Source organism: Haemaphysalis longicornis, unplaced genomic scaffold (assembly GCF_048455015.1).
Source record: "Haemaphysalis longicornis isolate Haplotype H1 unplaced genomic scaffold, Haemaphysalis longicornis Haplotype H1 scaffold_12, whole genome shotgun sequence".
NCBI classification, from domain to species: domain Eukaryota; kingdom Metazoa; phylum Arthropoda; class Arachnida; order Ixodida; family Ixodidae; genus Haemaphysalis; species Haemaphysalis longicornis.
Genome location: NW_027526225.1, coordinates 102209500 through 102233559, shown reverse-complemented (window position 1 = coordinate 102233559; position 24060 = coordinate 102209500). Strand labels below are relative to the sequence as shown.

The window sequence follows — 24060 nt, the reverse complement described above, 5'->3', positions numbered from 1 at the left end:
AATTTTGCTGCTCCAAAACCTACTTTTGGCTGCTGCAAAAGCTGCTCCAAAATGACTCGACCCAATCACATCACTGATATTGTTGAACAAGAACAAGACATCACACAAATATACGGCAGAAAATCAATACATAAGGGATATTTGCAGTGTTTGTTTATTAAAAAATTCACAGATGCTTGGTTTCTGCGATAGCAAATAAAGTACTACATCAACTGCAGAAAACCATTGCCTGCTGTTGCCCGCGCTCCTGGCGGCATTTAAAGAAATCAAACAGTGACAGCAACAAAAGGTTCCACTAGATATGTTCCACGTTCCACTTGAAATGCTCGTGGAGTAGGACAACGTCGTTCTATAAACGTACTAGTAAGGTGCCACGATTCACGCGGTTCTCCGCTGTACGGCAGCGCTGCCATCGAGGCACCCGACTTGGAGCAGTGGAACGCGGTAAATTTAACTTCACTTGAGCAAACCTCTAGCACGTTATTTTGGGAGGAATGCGACGGGAGAGAAACAGTGTGAGAGGTGAGCGGAAAGAGTAGGGAGGCATTTAATTGGCAGGGGCGCCAGTCCACTATCGTCTTCCGTCGACATTTGCAACGAAAAGAGCAGATACGCGCCCATTTTTTCCCCGTAGGTTTTCCAGAATTCCCTACAACCTTCTCTGCATTCTCTTTTAGCAGCAGATAGATCATTATGTGCTTTCCTGTTCGGTTTTGGGTGTTAGCCAGCGCCACCTATGTCTACTTTACGTAGCCTTCTGGATGCAGACGCTGTTCAGAGAATCGGAGTTTAGGCGTGAACTAAATTCCACCACATCTGCCGCCCAGTAGCATTTGACCGTGACTTCACGTTTCGTACCACACAGTGTGCTTGCTTTGGACGTTAAAGGGGTCCTGAAATGCCTTCCGCCGATGCATGAATGTACACGTAACCAAAAAAAGCAATGTATTAGCAATCTCCTCCTGCAAGAATTTTGTTAAAGCGATGAGTATTAGCTGAGAAATCGTAAATCAAAAACCGCGCATTATCGTCGCGCCGTATTTCCTCCTCTTTTCAACCGTTTCTTCGCTGTTGGCCTCCCCTCCCATGATGCTCCGCTCCTCAGCGGTGACGTACTTCCGCTATTGCGCTCCCACAGACTGCCGTCTGCTACGGGCCAGCTCTTTCGGCTTTTTCATCTTTGTTGACACCATGGACACTCCTCTAAAGGCTGGAAAAGCGAACGAAAGACCTGGACGCATGTGTGCGGCCTGGCCTTGCCCTTTCGCGGTGTACGCAGCTGCAGTTGGTATCGGCGGCGGACTCGCAGCCGCGCGGGGAGAATCGTGCGCTCGTTCCCTATGGTGCACCGCGCTCTGTTTATCCAAAAAGCGCGGTCTCAGATGTGGCCCCGCTGGTGCCGGGTCTTATTTTGCGGCGGCTGTAATTCCTACTGCCGGCGGCATGTGAAAAAAGACATTTTAAACCGACACAGAACCCGTGCACAAAACGCGCCGGATCGGATCGCTTTATCAGCGGCGATGAACGGGAAGACGCAGAGCAAACCAACGCCGCACTCGATCAGCGAGAACCCGCGTTCTGACAAGCTGCACCCATGTGTTGCATTCAACAGTGACGGGAAAGCGTTTGTTTGCACTTGTTTGGATAGTCGTGAAATGTCCAAGCACTCCAGCACTCCGCTAGCAGATCAGCCGGCGAGACATTTCGGAAAACATTTGACAGATGGCGCCGTATACATTAGTGTGTCGCTACGCAAAACTGATGAGACGCTCTACTAAAACTCCCCTCGCGGTGTTTACATAGCGTAAAAATTTAGCGTTTAGCGTATGCAAAGGCCACAAACGCTGTACCAAAACTTTATTAGCAGCAAAACGGCGTGCGTATGTGAGGTCGCTTGCGTTTACAAAGCTGCACGCCGAGCGCGTACGTTTCAAACCTAGTGACATCGTTTAAATACACTGGCAAGCACAGTTTAACGTAGTCAAATATCAACCGTATGCTCAGGCGACAAGCAAGAGCTTATTTTATGTGGGACGGAGATTGCGCATAAAGGCCCGTTCGCACTTGTGACGAAAGCGAGCGAAAGCGACAGAAATTCCGTCGCTTTGTCGCGCGACGATCGTTTTTGTCGAATGGTCAGGACAAATTTTCGTCGCGTGACAGAATTCCCGTGGCTTTCGCTCGCTTTCGTCGCAAGCGGGAATGGAGAGTTCGGCCGCTGCCGTCTGCTACGCAGCTCGGAGGTAACCGCGCGATCTGCTCGGGCCGGACGAACGTGCATACTCCCGCATGGCAGCGCCCCAAGTGGCAGCCGGCCGCGTACATCGCTCCTGGCGCCGGCCTGGAGCCCGCCCTCGGCACACTAGCCAGTATATTTCAGGCACTATAATGGAGGAAAGATTTTTTGCTTCCGATGAACCAAGTTCTTTGCCCCTGTATTTTTAAATGCGTGAAGTGGTTAGCACGTCGTCCTCACGCATCTCTGTATCGTCGTAGCATCGCTGACTGTCCGAACGAAGCTTGCAGCTAAGCCAATGCAGCGACCGAAGCTGTGTGTGTGTGTGCATCGCCTCCTGTGTGTTGTGGACGCCTTTGTTTCGCGATGAAATGCGACGACGTTGTGCTTCTGCGGGTGGATAGTTCTTCCCATGGTCTGGATAACCTTTCTCGAGCGACGTACGACTCAACCTCGCATGGGGTATGTGCAGTGTGCGTGGCTAAAAGCCATCGGCTTGTGCGCCAGAGTTAAGTGACTTGCTGTTCGTCCCCGCAAACCGCGCGCGAGGTGAGTACCGAATTTACGACGGGCAGGAGGCAACCCATCCTCTGTCAATCGTGGTTTGGACTTTCAACGCATGTTGTGACGTTGTGTTCGTTAGAAACGCATCTCTGGATTGTTTTGAAGTTGAATAAAATGTATGCGTCAAACCCGGGCATTCGGCTCAGGGCGTTCTCTGCGATTGCGCGAAAGAAGTGCCACGGGGCTTGAACGCTTTCTTTATGGAACGTACTCAGGTAAGACAATATCCATGTCGTGTTATGGCCGTGTTGCATTCAATACAAACGGTTAAGCGTTTGTTTTACACTTGTTTCGTTTGTCGTAAAATGCCCAAGCACTCCGGCACTCCGCTGGCAGATCAGCCGGCGAGCCGACGCTGAGCAGACGACTCATCTCTTTGCCGGAAGTGCGTGAAAAAGCCGCCCAATAGCAGGATGTCTAGCTCATGACGAACATCTGGGAATCGATGATGTAGACATGTGAAGATGGCGGCGTCCAAAAACACGAAGGAAAGGGTGAGAAAAAAACGACAAACTTTGTAACAAAAGTGTGAGCTTTCCGCTGCGCGTAAAAGAGTAATACTTGGCACAGAGGACGTTGACGACCCAATCTAACGGTTGCGCTAGTTCATTTAGTGTGCTCAAAATGCCTTTCAGGGCCCCTTTAAAGCTTTAAGTTAAAACTGCCCGCATGAATAAGAACGAGACATTGTTGGGTAATTGAGGTAATTTTAGCTCACCTCTGGGACTGCTGGAGTCGTATCTTGTTGACTGCATGCGGGCTAAGGTACACCTGAAATACTTTTTTGTTAATTGCGCAGGAACACATGCGAACAGGGTTCAGCTCTTCAGCTGCTGCCGCTTCACGCTTTACTAGCTCTTTCTCATGGAATATTCTTTCCTCTGTGCTCCTTCCTCTTTTGTGAACTGGATTGAGAACAGCGTTGGATGTCTGTGGCTTGCGGGAGCATGACTGCGGGTATTCGAACATAAATCTAACGAAGTGTTTAGGGAAGTGTTTAAAAGAAAACAGAGTAATAAACGATGCGAGATCCGGTTTACTGCCGTTAATTTTTGTTCTTACTCCACGACTCCCCGAATTCCCTGCATTGTTAAGGGTCTTATACACTGGTTTTAAACCAAACAAGTTTATTTTTACAGTTACAATAAAAATTTGGGATGTATGTAGTTTTTCATTCTGATTGTAGATATAAAATTTGTTTTTGTGTAAAATGACTACATTCGTGTATATTTGGATTTTTATATTTAATTGTTTGACAGCTTTTTTAAAAGAACTGCTGGAGTGATGCCGCTGAACAAGGTACTACCAGTGAACTGTGCACAAATCAAGGAGTGCAACAAGACTAAAGTTATCATTCTATCTGGTCTGTAGCAGAAGTAACGACTGTTTGAAGTTTGGACTTGGAAGGTGGGAACCAGAAAAACCGGCTTTGTCTTCCAAACCCAAACTTGAAACGGTCGTAACTTCTGCTACAGACCAGATAGAATGATAACCTTAGTCTTATTGAACTCCTTGATTTGTGCACAGTTTGCTGGTACCTTGTGCAGCTGCATCACTCCAGCAGTTTTTTTTAAAAAAAGCTGTCAAACAATCAAATATAAAAATCCGTATAGATATGAATGTAGTCGTTTTACACAAAAACAAATTTTATATCTACAATAAGAATGAAAAACTGCACATCTTCTCCTATTTTTACCATCATAACTGTAAAAATAAAGTTTTAGATCAGAAAGCCATGTGCCCCCTTAAAGATTCCCTTTTTTCCCTTCTGGCCAAACTTGCAGCTGAAAATTCCCCGAAAAAGGGGAAAATTCCCCGCGTGGAACACCACTGGTGGAAGAGGGGAGGGCTTGCACAATGTGCCAGTGCTGAGAGGAGCTTTTCCTTCCCGCAGGCGACACGTTCTCCTCCCTGGATGGCATCTCCTTCGACTGGAGCTTCCAGCCGCTGCAGCAGTCGCCCGAGCCGGTGCTCAGGTAGTTACTCCGGGGGCCTGGCTTATTATGCCCCTGTCACACGGCAGATCCAATGACATTCAGAGCAAATGTCATTCGCTCTAAATGTCATTAACTCGGCGCTACATGAGAATACCGAGTAACATTTGAGGCGAACGACATTTAGCGGCTAACTGAGGTTCGGGAGCTCATTCAGCAGCCAAATGGGTAGCCTCGGCAGCAGTGGCGCTTTACAAGAGAAGAAAGTGCATTAATAAACCAGAAAATACTTTTTCTGAAAACTGTTGTTAAACTTATATTTTCCCCCTCGTGTTGTTTTTCAAATGGCGAGAATGGGATGGGAGGCAGTGCGTGACAAAAGTGTTATGGGAGGCAGAGGGAGAGAAGGTGCCCTAGAAGTGCGTGCCGCCCTCCCCCTCACACTTACGCCAAATGCTCCTCTCTGTTTTCTTTTTGCCGTCGCTGCTGCGTTCGCTCATTCGGTTACATGGATATTGACGCCGCCAATGCCAAACCACGGTACCGGGTGCCGAATTGCTGCGCACTAAAGAAAGTGTAATGGACGAGAATTCACCAAGAGGATGAGAGAGGGAGAGAGAGAGAGAGAGAGAGAGAGAGGGGGGGAGGGGTCTTTACTGAAAAAAGAGCTTTGCCAGCATTTAGAGTACTTCATGGTTCTCCGCCGAGGTTTGGGTATAAGGGAAGAAAGAGCTGGGCAAGGAAAAAAAAAGAAAAACTTGGCGCGATAACGGGCTTACGCAAATTTGGTTTTTGGTCTGAGCTTGGGCCACATAAGTTACAATTTGGAAATTAGGCCAATGTCATCCAAATAAGAGAACAAACTCCGTATAGCTTGGCGCTGCTTCGAAGGACAAACCCATGGTCCTAAAATAATCTTGAGACTTATTGGTCCCTGTTCTAGATGCTCAGTGTTTTCAAGGAAGTGTGATCGCTGGTCCATGTAGGCAGCACATTCTAAATCAAATGTGTTCAACTGTTTCGACACAAGAACAAGGATCACAGTGCGGATTTGGTGTCGCTCCGAGGTGAAATAGGTAACTATTTGTGTATGCACAATTCAGCCGTAGACGGTGATACGCTTCCAGGTTACGAGGGAGCTGTCTTGCTCCAGAGAACCCCGTGAGGTGCAGCAATGCGCGCTCCTGCCCTGCCCTGGTGCAGGTTTGTGCCGCTGTCGGAGTGGTCGTGCGAGCTTCCCGGCCCGGGCGTGGCGCTGTGGGAGTCGCGCGGCCGCCGCAGCTGGGCGGTGCTGCTGGAGGGCCGGACGGTGGGGGCGGTGCGGCTGACGGTGCGGCCCGTGCACGAGGCCCACGCGGACGTGCCTTCCCAGCAGGTGGAGATGCGCGTGGTGGACAGCGTGCAGCTGGAGCCCTTCCGTATCTTCCTGCTGCCCGGATGCCAGGCCTGCTTCCGCCTGCAGCGGCTGGCCCAGGGGCGGCCACCCCGCCGTGAGCACTGCTGCCACTCTTCTCTTATCAGTACAACACCTCTTATCAGTGTGACAGCCGCTGCCGATGCCAAAACTGCTGCCATTTGCACGCATCGGGTGGACGTAATATGCACCCGATGCGTGCTTGCAGAGGGGGCTTGCAGGACCCATAGTAACTTCCTGACTTCCCATGGTATGAAGTGCAACAAGAAACCTTGAAGGGCAAACAACGTAGACGGCGCAGTGCTGTTCCATCTACTTTGTGTTCGGTGTTTGTGTTTTTTTGAAACTAATCACCAGGTAGTGTTTTTTATGGGGGGAACGCGGGTCTTAGAATGGTTGAAAATTGCGGGGGGAAAAATGCATTTTGGGAAAAACATATTTTTGAAGTCTTCGTACCTTCAAACTCTAAAAGCTTCAAAAAGAACAGAACTCCCGCTGGCGCACTTTCAGGCAATTTGATTTCAATTTGATTTGCATTGGGTGGTAGCAGTGAGCGGATAACGGCGCTACAGCCCATTATGGCGAATCACTGCTCTGCATTTCCGACAGCTTTCACATTGAGTGGAGCGGCTTTAATTTTTTCTGCAACATTATACTTACGGCTTGTTATGAAAGCCCCGCTGTCAAAACAAAGCAAGGTTTTTTGAAAAACTTTCAAATTTCTCGGAGAACTACAGTGACATCATATGAGCAGGAGTGCTGTAATATGGGCCACCTATAAAAACGTAATTATCGGAGGGTTAACTACACAGTAGCAACCAAGTGATACCATCCAATGGAACTAGGGGCCCTAATACAATTGCCCAGTCAATTGTTTGGGCGTGGCTTAGGTCGGCAGCTGTGAACCGCACAAACATGACTTAAGACACTGTAGAGAAATCGCCGGAAAGTTTCTGGGGTCCCGCCACCACTTGATACGTTTTCTTAATTGTTCTGGTTATTTATTTGAAGTTTGCGATGAAATTGTTATCATTGTTATCGGGATGAAGCAGTCTCTTTACCGATCCAAACTCATGTTTTGTTTTCATCGTCCCTTCAAGAGGGCACATGGGTCTTTGGGACCGAAAAATTGCCAAAAAAAGCATTTTTTTGGTATCACTCGTTCCTTAGTTTGCACAGTTTTTCTTCTTAAAAGTTAATACTTGAACACTTCCAGGTACTTATAAAAGCTGTACAGGCCTGATCTCGATGAGGAAAATAACAATTTTCCTATAATTTTCTCCTTTTTCGCCACGGGCGGTATTGCAGCAATAGCAAATTCTCGAGAGGTACATCCCAGCATCTAGAGCAGCTAGAAAGATGTTTTTCTTTTTGCAGCGTAAAGCTGAATGTTTAAACCTTGCAGAATGGGAAGCAGATTTGGCATTTTGTGTTTCAGTAGTTGTTTAATTAGTGTTATTTCTAATTGGTTAACAGGAGTACTTCAAACCTAGATGTTAGAATCGTTGTAAACTTTTATGGGATTGCAAAACAATTAAACTGCTTCCCACATTTCATTCATTCTCCACTTCTGGTGTCTATTCATGCCTTGCTGGTAATTTTTCGTTGGTTAGTTTTTTTTTTTTTTTACATGAAAGTGTTTTATTCTCGGGTACACGAAGATTTCGCTGACGTCATATCCGTCACAGAAGTGACACCATTATAATGAAGCAAGCGGCCTGTAAAGGGTGCCTCCCTGCACACAGAGCCTTCTTGCAGGGAAGCAACCCTTAGGACTAAAGAGTAGCTTATACCTAGGGTTGTTCGTTTTCGTGTTTTATATTTTAACACGAAAGTGTTTTATGCCGGGAAACCCCAAGATTTCACTGACGTCATATCCGTCATGGAAATGACACCAATTCACCTTTGCAAAGCTTTACCAGCAGGATGTCGCTCGCCAAGCACACACGCAAGACAGCCGCCGGCCTGCAAATCATGCTCAGTTGCAGATTTTGCTCCACATTTCACTCTCGTGTTTTACTGATTCATAGGACAGAGGAATCAACCACAGTTTTTTTTTTTTTTTCATTGTTCTCAATAACAACCTAGACAGATTTTTAATTATCTCAGAAACTAAATGCCTTACATCAAAACTAATTGGATATTTGAAATCAACTAAAAAAAACTGAACAAGCTCGTAAAGTTTCATGAAGATTGGTTGGAAAGCAAAAAAAGTTCCTAAGACCAGTGTGCCCCCTTAATTGATTTGTGGGTACATGCACTGTGCCACCAACTCAGCTGCCCAGCAGACCTGAGCAGTTTTCAGTACCCATGTGTGACGTGGCCGCCAGTTGGGGTAGAAATGGCTGATGACCAGTGTACATGGGCAAGGATCTCCTCCTCTTCTTCTTCCTGTGAGTCTGATTGTGTGTGGACTGTGCAGCGGTGGCTCCTGGCGAGCGGCATGCCCTGCGTCTTGAGGACAACCGGATTGCTCAACTGGACGGCCTGTGTGTCCAGGCACTGGAGCTGGGTCAGACGCAGCTTCTGCTCTCGGATACCCGTATCCTTTCCCGCTACACCACTTATACCCGTGCCACATGTACACGAAAAATGACATCAAGTGCTTAATGCCTTAAGATACCGAATGGCATTATTTGGGCGGGCCGTGCTACACACGAAAACGCAAAGGCATTAAATGCGTAACACATGGTGATAATGACCAGAAAAAGAAATTCACTCATACCTTAGAAGTCTTTAACAAAGAGAAAAACGTTCTACAAGGGTTAAAATTTTTTTTTTTTTTGTGAAAGGAAATGTTATGAGAAATGTTTTTTTTTTTAAATGGTGTGAGCCGTTTGTAAAAGTGGCTTGAGCAGCTGCCGTCGCCTGCCAGCGGTAGCCAAATCCGAAAAATCCAAAAGCACGAGTAACACAATGTTTTGCCTTTTGCCGCTGTTTTAGTGAACTTCGTCTTCTTTTAAGAACTTTGCCACTACGAGTGCACAAAACTTATTTCGAAGTTCAGCTACGTTTCCGTGTCAACACTCTGGTGCCGAGAGTTTTGTTGGTTTCATTTGATGCTCGCCGCATTCGAGAGTAGGCATATTTAAGGTGTTTGTGAAGGCGAATGAGTTGTGCAGAACTCCTTAAACCAAAAATGACATCAGAGCGAATGACATTACATTTTTGTGTGTAGCAGCAAATTAATGGCATTAAAACTTGAGGCATTAAGCACTTAATGTCACTTTTTGTGTGTGTGTGGCATGGGTATTGCACTCGCTTTCTCCGGGGTCTGGGGTTCAGATCAGCCATGGAAGTGTGTTGGAACCCCCAGCAGGCTCTGCTAGAAGTTGTCACCAGAGGCTCTGAGAAGTTGCTCGTGTGCTTGCTCGTGGTACATTCAGATGTTCTGCTTCTTTGTTGCGCGGCTATCTTGTTCAGTGGAAAAGCAGATGTAGAAAAAAAAAGTGCGTGCTGTGTGCAAAAATCTGTACTTTGTGCATGCTGTGAGGCTTTGTTTACTGTCTCGTGGGTTGGATGAGGAAGAAAGGCGATGCGTGAGGTCAGTCTTGTGCGACGAATTGGCCCGCTGAAAGTCCTAGGACTGCCTGCACAGATTGCTCTTTAAAAAAAACCACTGGCCTAGAACTCGAATAGTTGTCTTGCAAAAAAAAAAAAAAAAAAAAAAAAAAAAACTTTTGTTACCTAGAATTTGCATAAAAAATAAAGTAGCATAATAAAACACTCGTGCTAATGTATTCATAAAAGTAATAACTTGTGTAATACTGTATTGCTTTTATGGATACATTAGCACGAGTGTTTTATTATGCTGTTTTATTTATTTGTGTATTTGTTTAGACAAGACTATGTCCAAGGAAGACTAGGAAGATGATTACGTAGTATATCAGCCAAATGTAATTAAGAAGTCTCTAACGTAAACAAAAATCACAGGCAAAATATTACTACACATGAAAGAGCTGATCAGTTGATGCATGCAGATTTGGCGAAGTGAACACAGTGGCAGGAAGACTGTTCCAGTCAGATATTGTTCACTGGAAAAAATGAATATTTGCGAACAAGGAGGTAAATTTAAATGCATGGTAGGCCGGTAGGAAAGAGGGGTAAGATATATCGATGGGTCAAGGCACAATTTTTGGTCCCAAAGATCGACAACAAATTTTATTCGGTTGCTTCTTCTTCGAGATTCCAGCATTGGAATTCCGTCCTGCATGAGTGTGGAAGGTGAATCGCGTCTTTACTAGCGGTTAGAAATTAACCGAACAGCTTGACTTTGGATTTGCTCGAGCTTGGCAATATAATTTTTTTGAGTCCCAGACCACTGAAGCGTATTCAAGGTATGATTGGGTTAAAGTGTTGTAAGCCATTAATTTGATGTCAGGTGGCAAGTGTTTAAGTTTGTTTTATGAGTCCCTGTTTCTCTCTAGCCGAAGTGCAAATATCGACCAGCATAGGTTGCCAGTAATTGTCACACTAAGGTAGTTAAAACGATTTGTTAAACTAACAGGGGCATTTGTTTGTGTACTGATATTAAAGAGGATTCTTTCTGTTAGTTATATGCATGAAGTGTCCTACCCCACAGGTTGCACCATGTAAGCACACCGTCGAGACTTTCATTTACTGAGACCTGATCGTTAACATTTCTAACACTTTTGAGCAGCAAGCAGTCATCTGCAAATAGGTGAATATTTACGTCCTGGTTTGTGCAAGTTACCTATATCGTTTATATAAATGAGGAACAGCAGCGGCCCGAGTACGCTTCCTTGTGGGACGCCGGAAATAACGGGTAGGGTATCAGAGTGATAATCATTCAGATCAACAAATTTATTCCACCGTTCAAGGTATGGTATAATTAATTTCAGAAGTGTGCAAGGAAAACCGTGTTTGTTTTGTTTAAATATCAGTCCAGAGTTGTTTAGTTTAAATACCAGTTCCACGTATTTGAAACTGAATAGGTGATTTATGGTTTTGCTGGTAAAAATAAATAACATCTTTGGTCGGGACAAAAATTCTGCTTTTTATTTTTGCGCGAGAATCTTAAAATCTGGTTTCTCCCGCCTGAGGGTTTCATGGTTTTTCTTCTATAGAAGGAAAAAGGAAATGCAAGAGTTCCTTTCTTTAGTTCTTCGACTCCTGTTATCAGTTGACAACCCCCCCTCCCCATGAGCTTTGTTGCCTTAACTGAGGTAATCATCAGACCTTGCTGTGGATGGCCGGCAGCCAGCATCGGATGTGCACGTGGTGAAGCCCAGCTACCTGGGTGAGTACTTTGGCATGCTCGGGTGAATAGTTCACACTGTTGTGGGGTCAGACAAACTACCCTTGCAGTTTGTTTTCGAAAAGGTGAGTCAAGAAATTACTCGACACCACAGGCTGTGACTGTCACTTTCCCTTTGCACCTTGGCAAAAAATTTTCCTGCACGAAAGCAAAACATGTTGATTTCTTCTTCTGCAGTGCGAATCTTTTGGTGCAGAAGTGGAGTGGGCTTCTTGAAGGAGCTGTGAAGTGTGTCTGGGCAGGGCATTTAAGAACGGGACCAAACAGGAAGCAAGCACATGGGCCAAGCGCTAGACACGAGTGCCCAGTGCTTGTCTGATGCGATTTCTCCTTTTTAAGTGCGGAGCACTTTAGGGGCTTGCCTTGTTGTAGCTCGCTCGCTGGACCGAAGTAGAGCCACATGGCGTTCCGTCGTAGCGGCTGTCGTTGCGGCGTAACCCAGAGGCTTTGACAGCCAAGCGGGTTATATAGTCATAGTCATAAACTTGTGAACAGCTGGCGTTTGTCATATATCTCCCCATTTAGCGCAAGAAAACTGTTGGTACATTTGAGGCACAATATACGTAATTAACTGGTAGCTCCTGTGTTAATTTAGTCAGGAACGTTCGCTGGGTTGGTTTTTACGATATTAAGCAAAAAAAAAAAGTGGCAGGGCAGTGCCGGCACTTGTGGGAGGAAAAGCAAGCACAAATAGAACAGAACTCCCGCTGGCGCAGTTTCAGGCAGGGAGCGCGCGAGCACTGCAAAGGCGGGAAATTCGAATTGCATTGGGTGGTAGCAGTGAGGGGATAACGGCGCTACAGCCCATTACGGTGAATCACTGCTCTGCGCTTCCGACAGCTTTCACATTGAGTGGAACGGCTTTAATTTTTTTTTTTTTTTTTTTGTCTCGCCCTTCATTGTGCTTCCCAAATTTGCTTTTTCTGTTCCAGCAACCAACTCTCCCACCTGATTGCATTGGCAGGTGTTCCTAAAGAATTTCCTGCTTGGCATGCCCTAAACATTATCAATGCCTTTCTGGCACATGTGTAACATTCCTTTACGTACATCTGTACATGTTCAGTAAAATTTCATTTGCGTTGTGAGGGGCGGGTTCAACCTTTTCTCTCTCTGTAGTTCATCATTTGAGCTTCTTTTCACCAAATACCAACTCCCGCAGGTTAAAGCCGCTCTGTTGTAAAGAGAACGTCTCGTTTTAATTTTAGCCTGTCCTACAAAGGAGAAGATGATGGTTCGGGGCTTAATTTTAAAAAGGGGAACACCATGGTGAAACCTAGACAAGTGAGGTAATTGCTGGGTAAGTTGCTTGATAATGTACTGAAAGAACCAGGAAGAAGGGCGCAGGACAAGAGAAAGAAGGCGCACGAAGGTACCAGCGGTGTCTCTCTTGTGCTGCTTCTTTCTCACTGGTTCTTTTTCAGTAGTGTTAGACGAGTGAACACCAACCACACCTGGGATGGGGACTCATTTTTGGTGTTTGCACTGCAACCCTTGCGTGCTAAGTGTTTCCGAGGCTCTATACATCACAACATGCTTGACACTGGCTCGTTTGCCTGTGGGTGCAGTGTACTAGAAGAGGGGTGTGTCGTTCGGGGCCGATTTGGGGGGTCTCTTTTGCTATGAAAATTTCTGCTGAGGAACTCCTGCTGTAAGCAGTGCCCCTGGTGGCCGCTCCTTACCAGTTGGTTTCAAAAGTTTTGTTTTGTTAAATTATTCCTCACTTAATGCCCGAGATAATCTTATTTCTTTGTGTTATGATATAACGTTTTATAAAACCAGTCAAATAACTGTTTAGTTTGATTTAAGAACTTACAGGTGGCACTGGCTACGACAGGAGTTCTCTGGGGAATGTTTGCGCTCCGTACGAATTTTTTCGTCGCAAAAGGGACCCGTGCTCTCCATTGGTTTCCTCCCTGCACGACACACTTTACCTTCTAGTAACCTGTACCATGGGCCCATGATGGCCAGTGTGAGCCAATTAATCGCATGCTGCTATGGCACAAGCAAGGTGACCGGAGGCGTGCCAAACGGCCTTGCTGCTTGCCGTGTTGCTTTTGGGGCCTTCCGGGGTCCCTGTGGGTGGGTACCCTGCCAGTGGTGGATCCGCGCAGGCTTCTCGGTGTCACCCGGAGGGGAGTCCTGGCTGCTGGAGCGCGGCACCGTCTACTGGGTGCAGGTGCAGCTCTATGACGACCACCACCACCGGATACACCCGAGTGAGGTGGGGGCTTGCCACACCTTCCTTCCACCTTCAAGGGGCCGTTGGGGTTCCCACTGTAAAGATCACTGGGCGTTCTAAATGCACCACATAGTCGAGATGTCGCTTCAGTGCGTGAAACTTACTGCAGTGGCGCAATTGGTGAGGAATTGCGGGTTCTGTTAGACGAGATCTCGGGTTTGATTTCTTCGCCTAAAGGCTGTATTTGCGCTGGGTGCGGAAAAAAAACATACGTGCCTGCATGTGCTGCATTTTGGCGCGCATTATAAAGAAGAGCGCCAGAAATGCCACAGGGTCAGGTTGAGCCGCAACAAAAGGGAGTTCTTCTCTCAATTACTGAAAACATGGTGCCTAGTTTTTTGTTTGTCCATTCACGCAAGAGGTGCGCCCCATAAACCATCCAAACAGCCTTTACGGAAGTACTTATGTCACGTGGTGTGTGTGTGTGCGTACACCCATCGCCATGTTGAGACCCTGTGGGGATGGTGCCTCCTTTCTTGTTTGTTTATCCGCGCAAGAGGTGCGCCCTATAAACCGTCCAAACAGCCTTTACAGAGGTACTTATGTAGCGTGGTGTGTGTGTGTACGTACACCCATCGCCATATTGAGGCCCTATGGGGAGAGGCTGACCGTGTGTGTTGTGTTTTCTCACTGCCGTGCTGCCGCTTGCAGGGCCTGCAGCTGAAGGTGGACTTCCCTGCCGACCACTGGCAGGTGGAGTTCTCCACCGAGAACGGCACCTTCCACCAGGTGCTTGCGCTCAAGGCTGGCCGCAGCACCATCAAGGCAGAGCTGGAAGGGTGCCGGCATCCAGTGAGCCTCTCCTTCTCTCCTTTGTGGGGGGGTAGCTGCCAGAAACAGCCACCGGGGTCTCCAAAACAGTGGTCTGCAGTGGTGTTTGCGGAACTGACCTGAAGTGCATTGCGTAGACCTGGTGGCCTATCTTGCTGGTAAATTTACCGCAATAGAAAATTACAGGCCGCCTAGGAAGCAGTAATTAGGGCACGAAATCTCAAGACACTGGAAATTTCAAAATTTCCGCTCGCTTACGGTTTGCAAAAGCTTAAAGGGGCCATGCAGACAGAACACAAGTTTGATTCATTCGAAAGATCGCCTCGTTAGAAACGTACTGACACCACTTTTAACGTAAACTTGGCTCAAATAAGCTGTATAATTAGGAAACAGCCAGTGGGTCCTGCGGGCTGATGAGGGACTGAAAGGAACAGGGAAGGTGCTAAACTGCATGCTTGGTTCTGTTCATGCACCACACAGAGCTTTGTTAATCAGTCATGTTTTGGGAACTGGCGCCTTGAAAGAAATTCGCATGTGTGTGTGTGTCTGTTATGCATGTGCAGAAACAGCCTTGCTTATTTATTTATTTGTTTATTTATTTATACAATACTGCAGGCCTTGGGCGGCCCAAGCAGGAGTGGTTTGTTTGTACAACAATGAGGTAAACCAGTTGTAAACAAGAAAAAGAAAGTGAAAGGAAAGAAAAAGAAATACAAAATGAAAGCAAGAATGCTGCACCGGTGAATGCTGCATCACACCTGATCACCCCCTTTCAGCCAATCGGGGCTCGCTTGAAAGACGCATGAAATGTACCAAACTGAGAACAACTCCGGCCCAGTTCTGAGCGTATCCCCTCCTCTTATTTTTTTGCAGAATGGCCACCTGGTGCGGTCGACTGCGTCCGGTGCGCAGGAGGTGTCCATTGTGGAGCCGCTGTCGTTGGTGCCCCCCGAGGTGTGGCTGCCCTGGGACGCCGAGGTGCGGCCGAGCTACACGGTGCGGGTGCGTGCCCGGGGGGGCTCGGGGGCGCCCGTGCGCTGGCAGCTGGAGGCCGGCTCACCCCAGTGGGCCGCCCTGGAGGGCCCTGCCCTGGGCCTCACGGCGACCGTAGGCACGCGGGGGGAGGAGGGCCCCGGGGAGGCCCAGTTGGTGGCCAGGGACGGCCAGCTGACGCCAGCCAGCATGCTCCTCGCCCTGGTGCCCGTCGTTGAGATCGAGGCCCTGGGTTCATCCGTCCTCGAGGCAGAGCTGCCAGATGGCGAGCTTCTCGTCCCCATCGCCATGTACCGCAAGGACCGTGAGTAGGGGCATGCCCTCCTTGCTGCCTTCTGCTGGCTAACAGAGCTTTGTGTTTACGTGGCTTATAAAGCAGGACCGCTTATAAAGCGGTCCCGCTTTATAACGTGACCGCTTTATAACTTGTAACATGACCGCTTATAAAGCGGGACCGGATATAACGCGGGTTTTCCTGGCCACCGGTAGGCCTCCCATAGAAGTCAGTGCATAAGCGTACCGCTTGTAATGCGGTTGCCCTGAACAGAATACCGCTTATAGTGCAGTCTTTTGACGGGTTCGCTGATTGACCGGCGCAACTTAGGCATCGTTTTAGGGTCGCGAAAAAGAAGAAAGACGGAATCGTCTGTCTGACGTGGTGAGCGCTTCCTGCTCTTCTGTAACTTGGACCCAGAAAAGAAAAAAATAGGCTCCCTTTAGTTCGCATGTTCGCTTGCACGCACGTGATAACCACAACTGCCCTTGCTTGATGCACCTCGGAAGATAGCGAGCCCCCCTCTTCCCCCCCTCCACGCGCGGTAAGGAGTTTCTATTATAACGTTGTGCAGATAAGCAACCGCCCTTTTCCTTTTGAAACATCTGGAGATAGCGAGCCGTGATGCCGAAAGTTTTCCCTGCCTGTTTGATGTGCTGATAAGCAACCACCTTCGGCATGGCAAACGCGAGCTTGGGTGAAAAAAAAAAAAGCTAAAAAAGAAAGGAGAATCCCACTTACGTTCTCATCATCTTGTTGTGCGGCGTCTGTTCGTAGACGCTGAGAAATGTAGACGTGCTTCTTCAAAACACAAACCCAAAGAAGTTAAAGCCACGATCGTGGTTTGCAAGACCTAGGGTGCCTTGATGGACATGTGCGTGTTGAGGCACCCTAGTAAGACCATGCAGCAGCTTGTAAACCCTGCAGTAGCATCTCATGTGAAAAAAAAAATAAAATAATAAAAAAAGACGAAATAGAGACTGCATTGCTTTTTTAAGAGGTCTTGATTTGAGTGATGATAAACAGAGAATGATTGAAAGGTGGGTTGCGATGTGGTTGTATTCGCGCATGTTTTGTTTATAGTGTGGTACTGCGTATGGTGCGGACTTTTGTGGCTCCTGTGGCATACGTTATAAGCGGTCTACACTGTATATTCAAAAATGTGCTTTGCAGCCAGCATCAAGGGCCCCATTAATAACGCCCACTTGATGATTAAACCATAAGCTATCACCTGCCGCAATGCACGTGTTGTGAACTGCAGCCATGCAGCACCAGTGCCACACCACTGCCATCGTGGTTGTCGCGTGAGGGCTGAGCCGTTCGTGCCGGGCGAGTGTTGTGTGCAGCTCGTGTGACGTGTGTGCCCTCTGCAGCGGAGGACCAGCAGCTGAAGCCGTTCGAGGACTGCAGCCAGGTGTCCCTGGGGGTGAAGCTGGTGGACGGGCGCATCCTCAAGCACATCCCAGGCAGGCTGCTCCTCCTCCTCCTCCTTCCCCTCTTTCGAGGCTGCCTGTGCACTGTCTAAAACCTGGCTTGGGGTGGGTGGGGTGGTCAGAGCCCGAGGGCGGCGGGGGCCCACCGGTGGACCGGGGCTGCACCAGCGTGCGGCTGCGGTGCCTGTCGCCCGGCCACACGCGCTTACAAGTGAGCCACGGCAAGCTGCAGGCTCAGGTGCTGCTGGGCTGCTACAAGCCGCTCCGGGTGAGTGGTCGGCTCCCGTCTCCCACTCTTATTTCTTTTCTTCTTTTTCACCTGGTGTGCTGGGCTGAGGCACTCGGCCACGGATGCCCCATGTCTTGCAGTCTTGCTTGGGCCAAGTAAGCGCTGAAATTTCGGTCTGCCTGTCTGTTTCTTGTGTTCAATGTCGTCATGCGGTTGATGCTGGCATCGCACGAGGCTATGCTGAGTGTGTAGCCGCATATCATTGATTGCCCTGAGGCGGTTGTGGCTCAGTTACACAGTTGAACGATGCATTTATCGCGCAGAATTGGTCCCACTTGTAAACTCTGTCACGCTATTTGTGCCACACAGTGAAGGGGGTGGTCGCAGTCGAGCCTACAGGTTGTGGTGCTGCTCAATTGTATAGAATAATTGTATAAAAATAATAAAACGCTAAAACACTAACGAATAAAACGCTAAAACAGCGTTTTAGCGCTGTTTTTCCATATTCAGTTATGTACCAACAAGCCTGCACCAACACACTTTTTCAGAATAATTGTAAACTGTTATGGGCTCTGATTGATGCGGTTAAAAGCGCACATGTGCATCATTTTGGGTTGGCACCAGTGCAAGACCGCTCTCCTTGGTAGCAGTGTGCCAGCCAGTGCAGGTGTAGCCCGTAGGGTCACCTGGTTCTGCACTGCACATGAAGGTGCTCAGAGCCGTTATGGAGCAGCTCTGTGTCTTTTTTGCCTGTAGAACTTTCGGGCTGCCCCGAAAACTGCTCAGGACCCGCTACAATGGCTCGGTGGCTAAGGCGTTGTGCTGCTGAGCATGAGGTCGCGGGTTCGATTCACGGTGGCGGCGGCCGCTTTTCTGATGGAGGGGAAAAGCTAAAACGCCCATGTGTACGAGATTTCGGCGCACGTTAAAGACCCCCAGGTGCCCGAAATTAATCCGGAGCCCTCCACTACGGCGTGCCTCATCGCCGCGTTAAACCCCACACTCAGTCAAACTGCTCGGGACAGGCAAATGACATGGGGCTGTGGGGCTTCCTCGGCAGGCGGTGCACCCGACCAAGAGTGTGGCAGTGGCGTACGGGTCGCTCCTGGAGCTGGCTTTCGAGGGCGGTCCGCGACCCTGGCCCATGCTGCTTGCGGGGCACGTCGTGCGCCGTGAGTGCACCCCTTCCCCGTTCCTAAGGCGCCCCCCAAAGTAACCTGGGTGGGCAGCGTTAACTGCACCCTCTTCTGTTCCGCAGTGTCGTCATCCTCGGATGCCGACCTGGTCAGCATCATGCGCATCATCGATCCGTTCCGCAGGAACCGTGAGTGCACGCTTTCGGGGGTGGGGCGTATCGGTCGCCTGACCGGAGTTGTGTCACGCAGGGGACCTGCACGTGTTCCGGGTGCTCTGCAAGGGGACCGGAGAGACGGTGAGTGGGCGGTGGTAGCCGGCAAGGAAGGGCATTGGGGAGGAACGAGTCCCTCTGCTCTGCAGGTCCTGGACCTTTTCGTGGGCAACAACGCCTCGGCCAGCCTCCCCAACCCGGCCAGGAGTGAGGTGTCTGTCCGGTGAGGGTACCCCCCTTGTCTGCTCGAGTCAGTTTTGTGGCTGTTTTATGCCTTCTTTCTTAACTCAGCAGGAAATCGCAACCTGATGCGGCCGATGTATCTTTAAAGGGGCCATGCAGACAAAACACAAGTTTGATTCCTTCGAAAGATTGCCTCGTTAGAATCATACTGACATCACTTTAACACACACTTCGCTCAAATAAGCTATAAGCAAAAAAGGGAATGGCCATGTGACCCACTAGCTCATTTCCTGCAACAGAAGTTATCATATGCCCAGCTGTGCCATTGGCTGAGGCCAGGAAAAGCATACGCAAATTAGGCACGGCTTATAAGCTTTCTGAACGAGCTATTTGCGCTAAAATGCAATGCGTATTCATTTTACAGCAGTAAAAATTGTGGGGTAAGCAATTAAAGCTACGAAAATACACATAAACGTGGAAGTACCAATGTGCACTGATGTTGGTACCGGGCACACTATGCTTGATTTAGTTGCACAGCTGTCCGCCGCTTTGGAGTTGTCCAACACAACACTGGCTGATTGACGTAAGCGATGTTGTCATACGTGAGCCTGTTTGTCGAGCATACCCCATGTTTCACGAAAGGATTACTTTCTACCATAACAAAAACAAGCCAGGTGCAAATACGGTCAAGAGCAAAGCAACGGCGGACAACAGTCTGCGCGGCTGAGTATGGTAGCACCATCTGGGAGGACCGGCGGCAAGCAAGTCTGCAGAGCCGAATGACGCAGTGAAAGCTTGCTTAAATACGCGCACTCATGAATTCATTGCCGACATTACGAAAACACGATTTGGCGGGAGAATCAAAATTTTAGCCTAAATTTATTACTTTCTCAGTGAATACAGCATCGTTTGCCGCCGGATAAGCGCTGGTGGCACTATAATACACGAAATCTTTTAAATAAAACAAACTTGTATTTTGTCTGATGGCCCCTTTAAAGATTTCGCTTCCTTCACTCTTATGAAAGACTGGGGACCCAAAAAATATAGTACCGTAAAATCCCGAGCAAGCGCCCCTACTCGGACAAGCGCCCCCCCTCCATTCTCGAGTGATTTGAAATTTGCGCCAAATCCCGAGCAAGCGCCCCCTACCTTTTTTTAACCTTGTCCGGCGCTTCACCTATTTTCACAAAACCTCTTACCTAGTTGTTTAGTATTTTCTTTTCTTTTTTTGCTAAATATTTGCATGTTAATTTATAGAATGATGCAATTTTTTGTAAAAATAAACTGTTTGGGCTTACGTATGTCACGTGCAGTATCCCTTCCCCATGCGTAGCCAGCACACGGCCGAAGCCGAAGCTGGCCGAAACGTGAGCCAGCCGGATAGGTATTGGGGGAGGGGGGGGGCACGCTAGCTCGGGATAATACGCCGCCATTTTGAATTTCGGTCGACGACCGAGCAAGGGCCCCCCTCAAAAATTCCTCAAATTATCTGTTAACACAGGGGGGGCGCTTGCTCGGGATTTTACGGTAGTGTTGGGATGAACTTGAAGACTCATAAATGTGAACAAAAACAAATGACAAGGTGTCCCATCGAGGATTTGCGTTTGTCTTTTGCATGGGAAGTGTGAAAGTTCCGAAAGATTGCTGACCCAAATTAGAGGTATCAAGGGAAAAATACAAGATGGGCGAACTTTTGGGTCATGTGCCAAAAAATTAATGGCCACAGCCAACCAAAAGCATGGAGATATCAAGTAAAACAGCCGGACAGGTTGTGTCTCTTTTGTTTAGAGTCAAGACATCAGCAGTGTTTGTGGCCGCGGGACCTTTTCGCAGAGAGCGCTCCCCTTACTTTCGAAGGTGTTGAAGCTAGTGTGATTTTAGGGGGTGGACGGTCTTTGGGGTCATGTAGTAAATTGAATATTTCACCCCTAAACAGCGATAGGCAATGTTTTGGGGGAGGGCATTCCTTCGGAACCTTACAGTATTCTTCCTCACGCCACAGCAAGGTTGGCCAATGCTTGCAGCATCCCTGGACACGTTTTTTCCTCTCTTTAATAAACTTCGTCGCTGGTCAATGCTCGTGCTGTCTTACCTTGTCCTGTCAAATTAGCACTGGTCCATCACATGAATGTATACCAACCGGGCCCAGTTCCTGGCCTTTTTGCACCCCTGAACAGTTTGATCCCATTTGTGGCCTGGCTCTTAGTGCATGCTTTTAAACCACTCTATACATTGCATGCAAGACATGCTTTGACTCCCGGACGCAGCGGCCGGGCTTTCTGGGTTTCAAGCCCTCTACGCATCTTGGCTGTAAACGGGGCACCGTGGTACTACGAGGGGCTGCATGGCCGTGAAGCAAATGTTACCTTTAATATGAAGCACACTCACACCACAGGATCTCTTTCCTGTAAGGCTACAAGGACTGTTATCTGTGGGCTCTTGTCGTGTAATAGCAATTCTCCAGAGCAAAAGAATGCTTTGCATGTAGAGACAATCATCAGGAGTTAATTTGTCCCAGTTGACGAGCTTAAACTTTGCTGCTAATGGGGCAGGCTGGTCTTAGAGCTATCTTTTTGTTACCAACCAATTTTAATGAAACTGCACAGCATTGAGTTTATTGTGCTGTTTTCAAATCTGCAGTAAGATTTCTTGCAAGCTGATTATTTTTTGAGATAATTAATTATTCATTGCCATTATTTTCAGTCACAATTCACTATATACAGAATGGCAATTACCATGTGGCTAGGCAGACAAATGACTAAAGACTGCAACGTTTGAAGAACTTTCTTGATTTAGCTATTTTGGTCGTTTTACAACACATTAAACTTCACTCCTCCCGCGCTCTGCTGGAAATGGCCCACAGGTGGTGTCAATTCAACACAATAATAATTTTCCGACGCCTCCACTTGAAAAGTTGTTTCTAACACTGTATTCTCCACACACTCAGGTATCGGAAGAAGAAAAAAAATTAGTCGTGCCTTCTCTGGGTGCCGAGATGTCCGTCGGCGAAATGCAATCTTCACGTTGCAAGAAAAGTGCCATTTTACCATCGAATTCTGCACAAATTGAGGTGTAGAGTGCACTTTGAGATGCTTTTTACAATGATATATAGTGCCTTTTGACTAGAAAATTTGCAGACTGATAGCAAAATGGCCGTGGATGCCAAAAATGTCATTTTTCAGAAAACGGTTTGCCCCCTTAAACGTGGTTGCAGTTACACGTGAGTCATGGCGAGTGTGCCGGAGAATGACGATGTCTGGTGTTGCAAAGCTATTTCAACGAGCAGCGATGGAAGATTTCTTTGGACTGCAATCAGGCACCACTACGGTGCTGTCACCCAGCCTCTTACGAAAGTGGGCAAGCTTTCTGCTGAAGACCTGCAAAAGGCAACAATTAGCATCTGCCTGAAAAGCCACTATGTGGCCACCAAGGAAAGCGCCGATACGAGGTTGTGTTGTAAGATGTGCGCTTTGCAGAAGAATACCTACCAACCGCACTCCGGAAACTCGACAACCAGCCATTAACCGCGCAGACTGTTTTGTGTCACAGGCGTTGCCCATCGTAGTCCCAAAGGGCCACAAAAGCATTACACTTAAACCTGAATGTAACGAACCTCTAAGTAACGAATTCCTGGATTTAACGAAGTTTTTCGATTCCCCATTGCCAGCCTCATCGAAGTCCATGTGTTCGCGACCTGCATGTAACGAAGGCGTTGCGATGGTTAACCTTGATGTAACGAATTTTCTACGTTTGTGAGTCATTCTTTTTTCCCATCTTTTCTGAAGAATAGGCTAGAGATATGCACTAACTTAGCGAATTTCGCCCTCACCGCAAACGACTGTGCATTTCGACGTGTGAGTGTGGTATCGGTTAGGTGCTAGGCCCGCCTGACGGTGTGTAGTTGCGCGTCACCGCTTCTACCTGTAGTGTCGGTTCTGCTGCCAGAAAACAAAACAAAGAAAAAAAAAAAACAAGACAAACTCGAAATTTTAAATGCCGTCTCCGCCGGCGAGTAAGAAGAACGCCGCCGCCCGGTAAAGTATCCCAGCTAACAACCTCTCAAACGCACCCTTTGAGCATACGTTTGGTTCTTGAATCGTTTTACTGCACCAAAAAGTGTCAATAGGCAAAAGGGATACTTGAGCTACGTTTGCGCATACGGTGGGAAGTGACCTCGCTCCTTTGCAGTTCCATGTAGTGATTAAGGTTGTGGGAAAGCTGAGCAGGTGCAAATCACGCAGTTTTTCACCGTGAAATAAATCATTGAATGGGGTGTTCACCGTCATTGATGTCTAGCAGTCTGGTTTTGTTTCTGCTTCATTCGCGCAAGCCTGAACTCGAAACCTGCATGTAACGAAAACCCGGATGTAACGAAAAATTGCGAATTTTCGTCAACTTCGTTATATCCAGGTTTAACTGTACTTCGTTTTTAAAGAACACGGGCTTGTCTGAACGATTCTAGAGACACCGTGTACCATTTTTGATTTGTCATTTGGTTTGCTTGCCTGTTCAGTTCAGGCTTTATTATCGCCCATGGTTTTGTTTTTTTAGTTACCTTTAATTTTTCTCTTCTTGCTCCTCAGGCTCTATTCCCCGTCTTTTCAATGCCCTTTCTTTCTCTTTAAATCCCTCCTTCCCCACTTTCCATGCGAGGGTAGCCAACCGGACTGTAACCTGGTTAGCCTCCCTGCCGTTCATTCACTGTATTATCCTTCCTTCCAACCACAGGGGTGCCTCCGGGTGGGGGGGGGGGGGGGGGGAGGCGAGGGGATATTGCCTGTTCGTAAACTGCGCTTGGGGTTACTAAGGACACACTTTTCTCAGGAAAAACAAACAAACGACGTGGAGAGCACAAACGTGGACAGCAAGAGCGCTGTCCACGTCACTGTCCATGCTTGTGCTGTCCACGTCGTTCGTTTGTTTTTCCTGAGAAAAGTGTGTCCTTAGTAACCCCAAGCGCAGTTTACGAACTTGCAAAGCGAACTAACCCAATTCCTTACCTTACTGAAGGATATTGCCGCCTGGGCGAGGGTCCCTTTAAAGCAGCCTTCCTCCCTGCAGGTTTGTCTGTGCCGTGCCCGCAGCTGTCGAGTTGCGTCTCGGTTCGTCGGCCTCGTGTCCCGAGAACAAGGTGGGTGTGCCTCGTCGTCACCCGTGGACGGAG

At 48.0% G+C, this 24060-nt stretch overlaps 1 protein-coding gene across 2 annotated transcripts in view; it reads left to right on the top strand.

The window, feature by feature from the left end:
- The window catches only part of Gp210 (nucleoporin 210), a 77234-nt gene that overhangs the window by 11416 nt on the left and 41758 nt on the right, over positions 1-24060 (top strand). For both annotated transcript variants that reach the window (XM_077693936.1, XM_077693937.1), the window contains exons 4-17: positions 4695-4776; positions 5938-6224; positions 8571-8690; positions 11346-11408; positions 13538-13647; positions 14317-14457; positions 15310-15733; positions 17077-17169; positions 17259-17404; positions 18426-18537; positions 18624-18689; positions 18751-18797; positions 18863-18936; positions 23958-24027. In XM_077693936.1, coding sequence (XP_077550062.1) covers positions 4695-4776; positions 5938-6224; positions 8571-8690; positions 11346-11408; positions 13538-13647; positions 14317-14457; positions 15310-15733; positions 17077-17169; positions 17259-17404; positions 18426-18537; positions 18624-18689; positions 18751-18797; positions 18863-18936; positions 23958-24027 — 1835 coding nt within the window. The remainder of the gene's footprint in view (positions 1-4694; positions 4777-5937; positions 6225-8570; positions 8691-11345; positions 11409-13537; positions 13648-14316; positions 14458-15309; positions 15734-17076; positions 17170-17258; positions 17405-18425; positions 18538-18623; positions 18690-18750; positions 18798-18862; positions 18937-23957; positions 24028-24060) is intronic.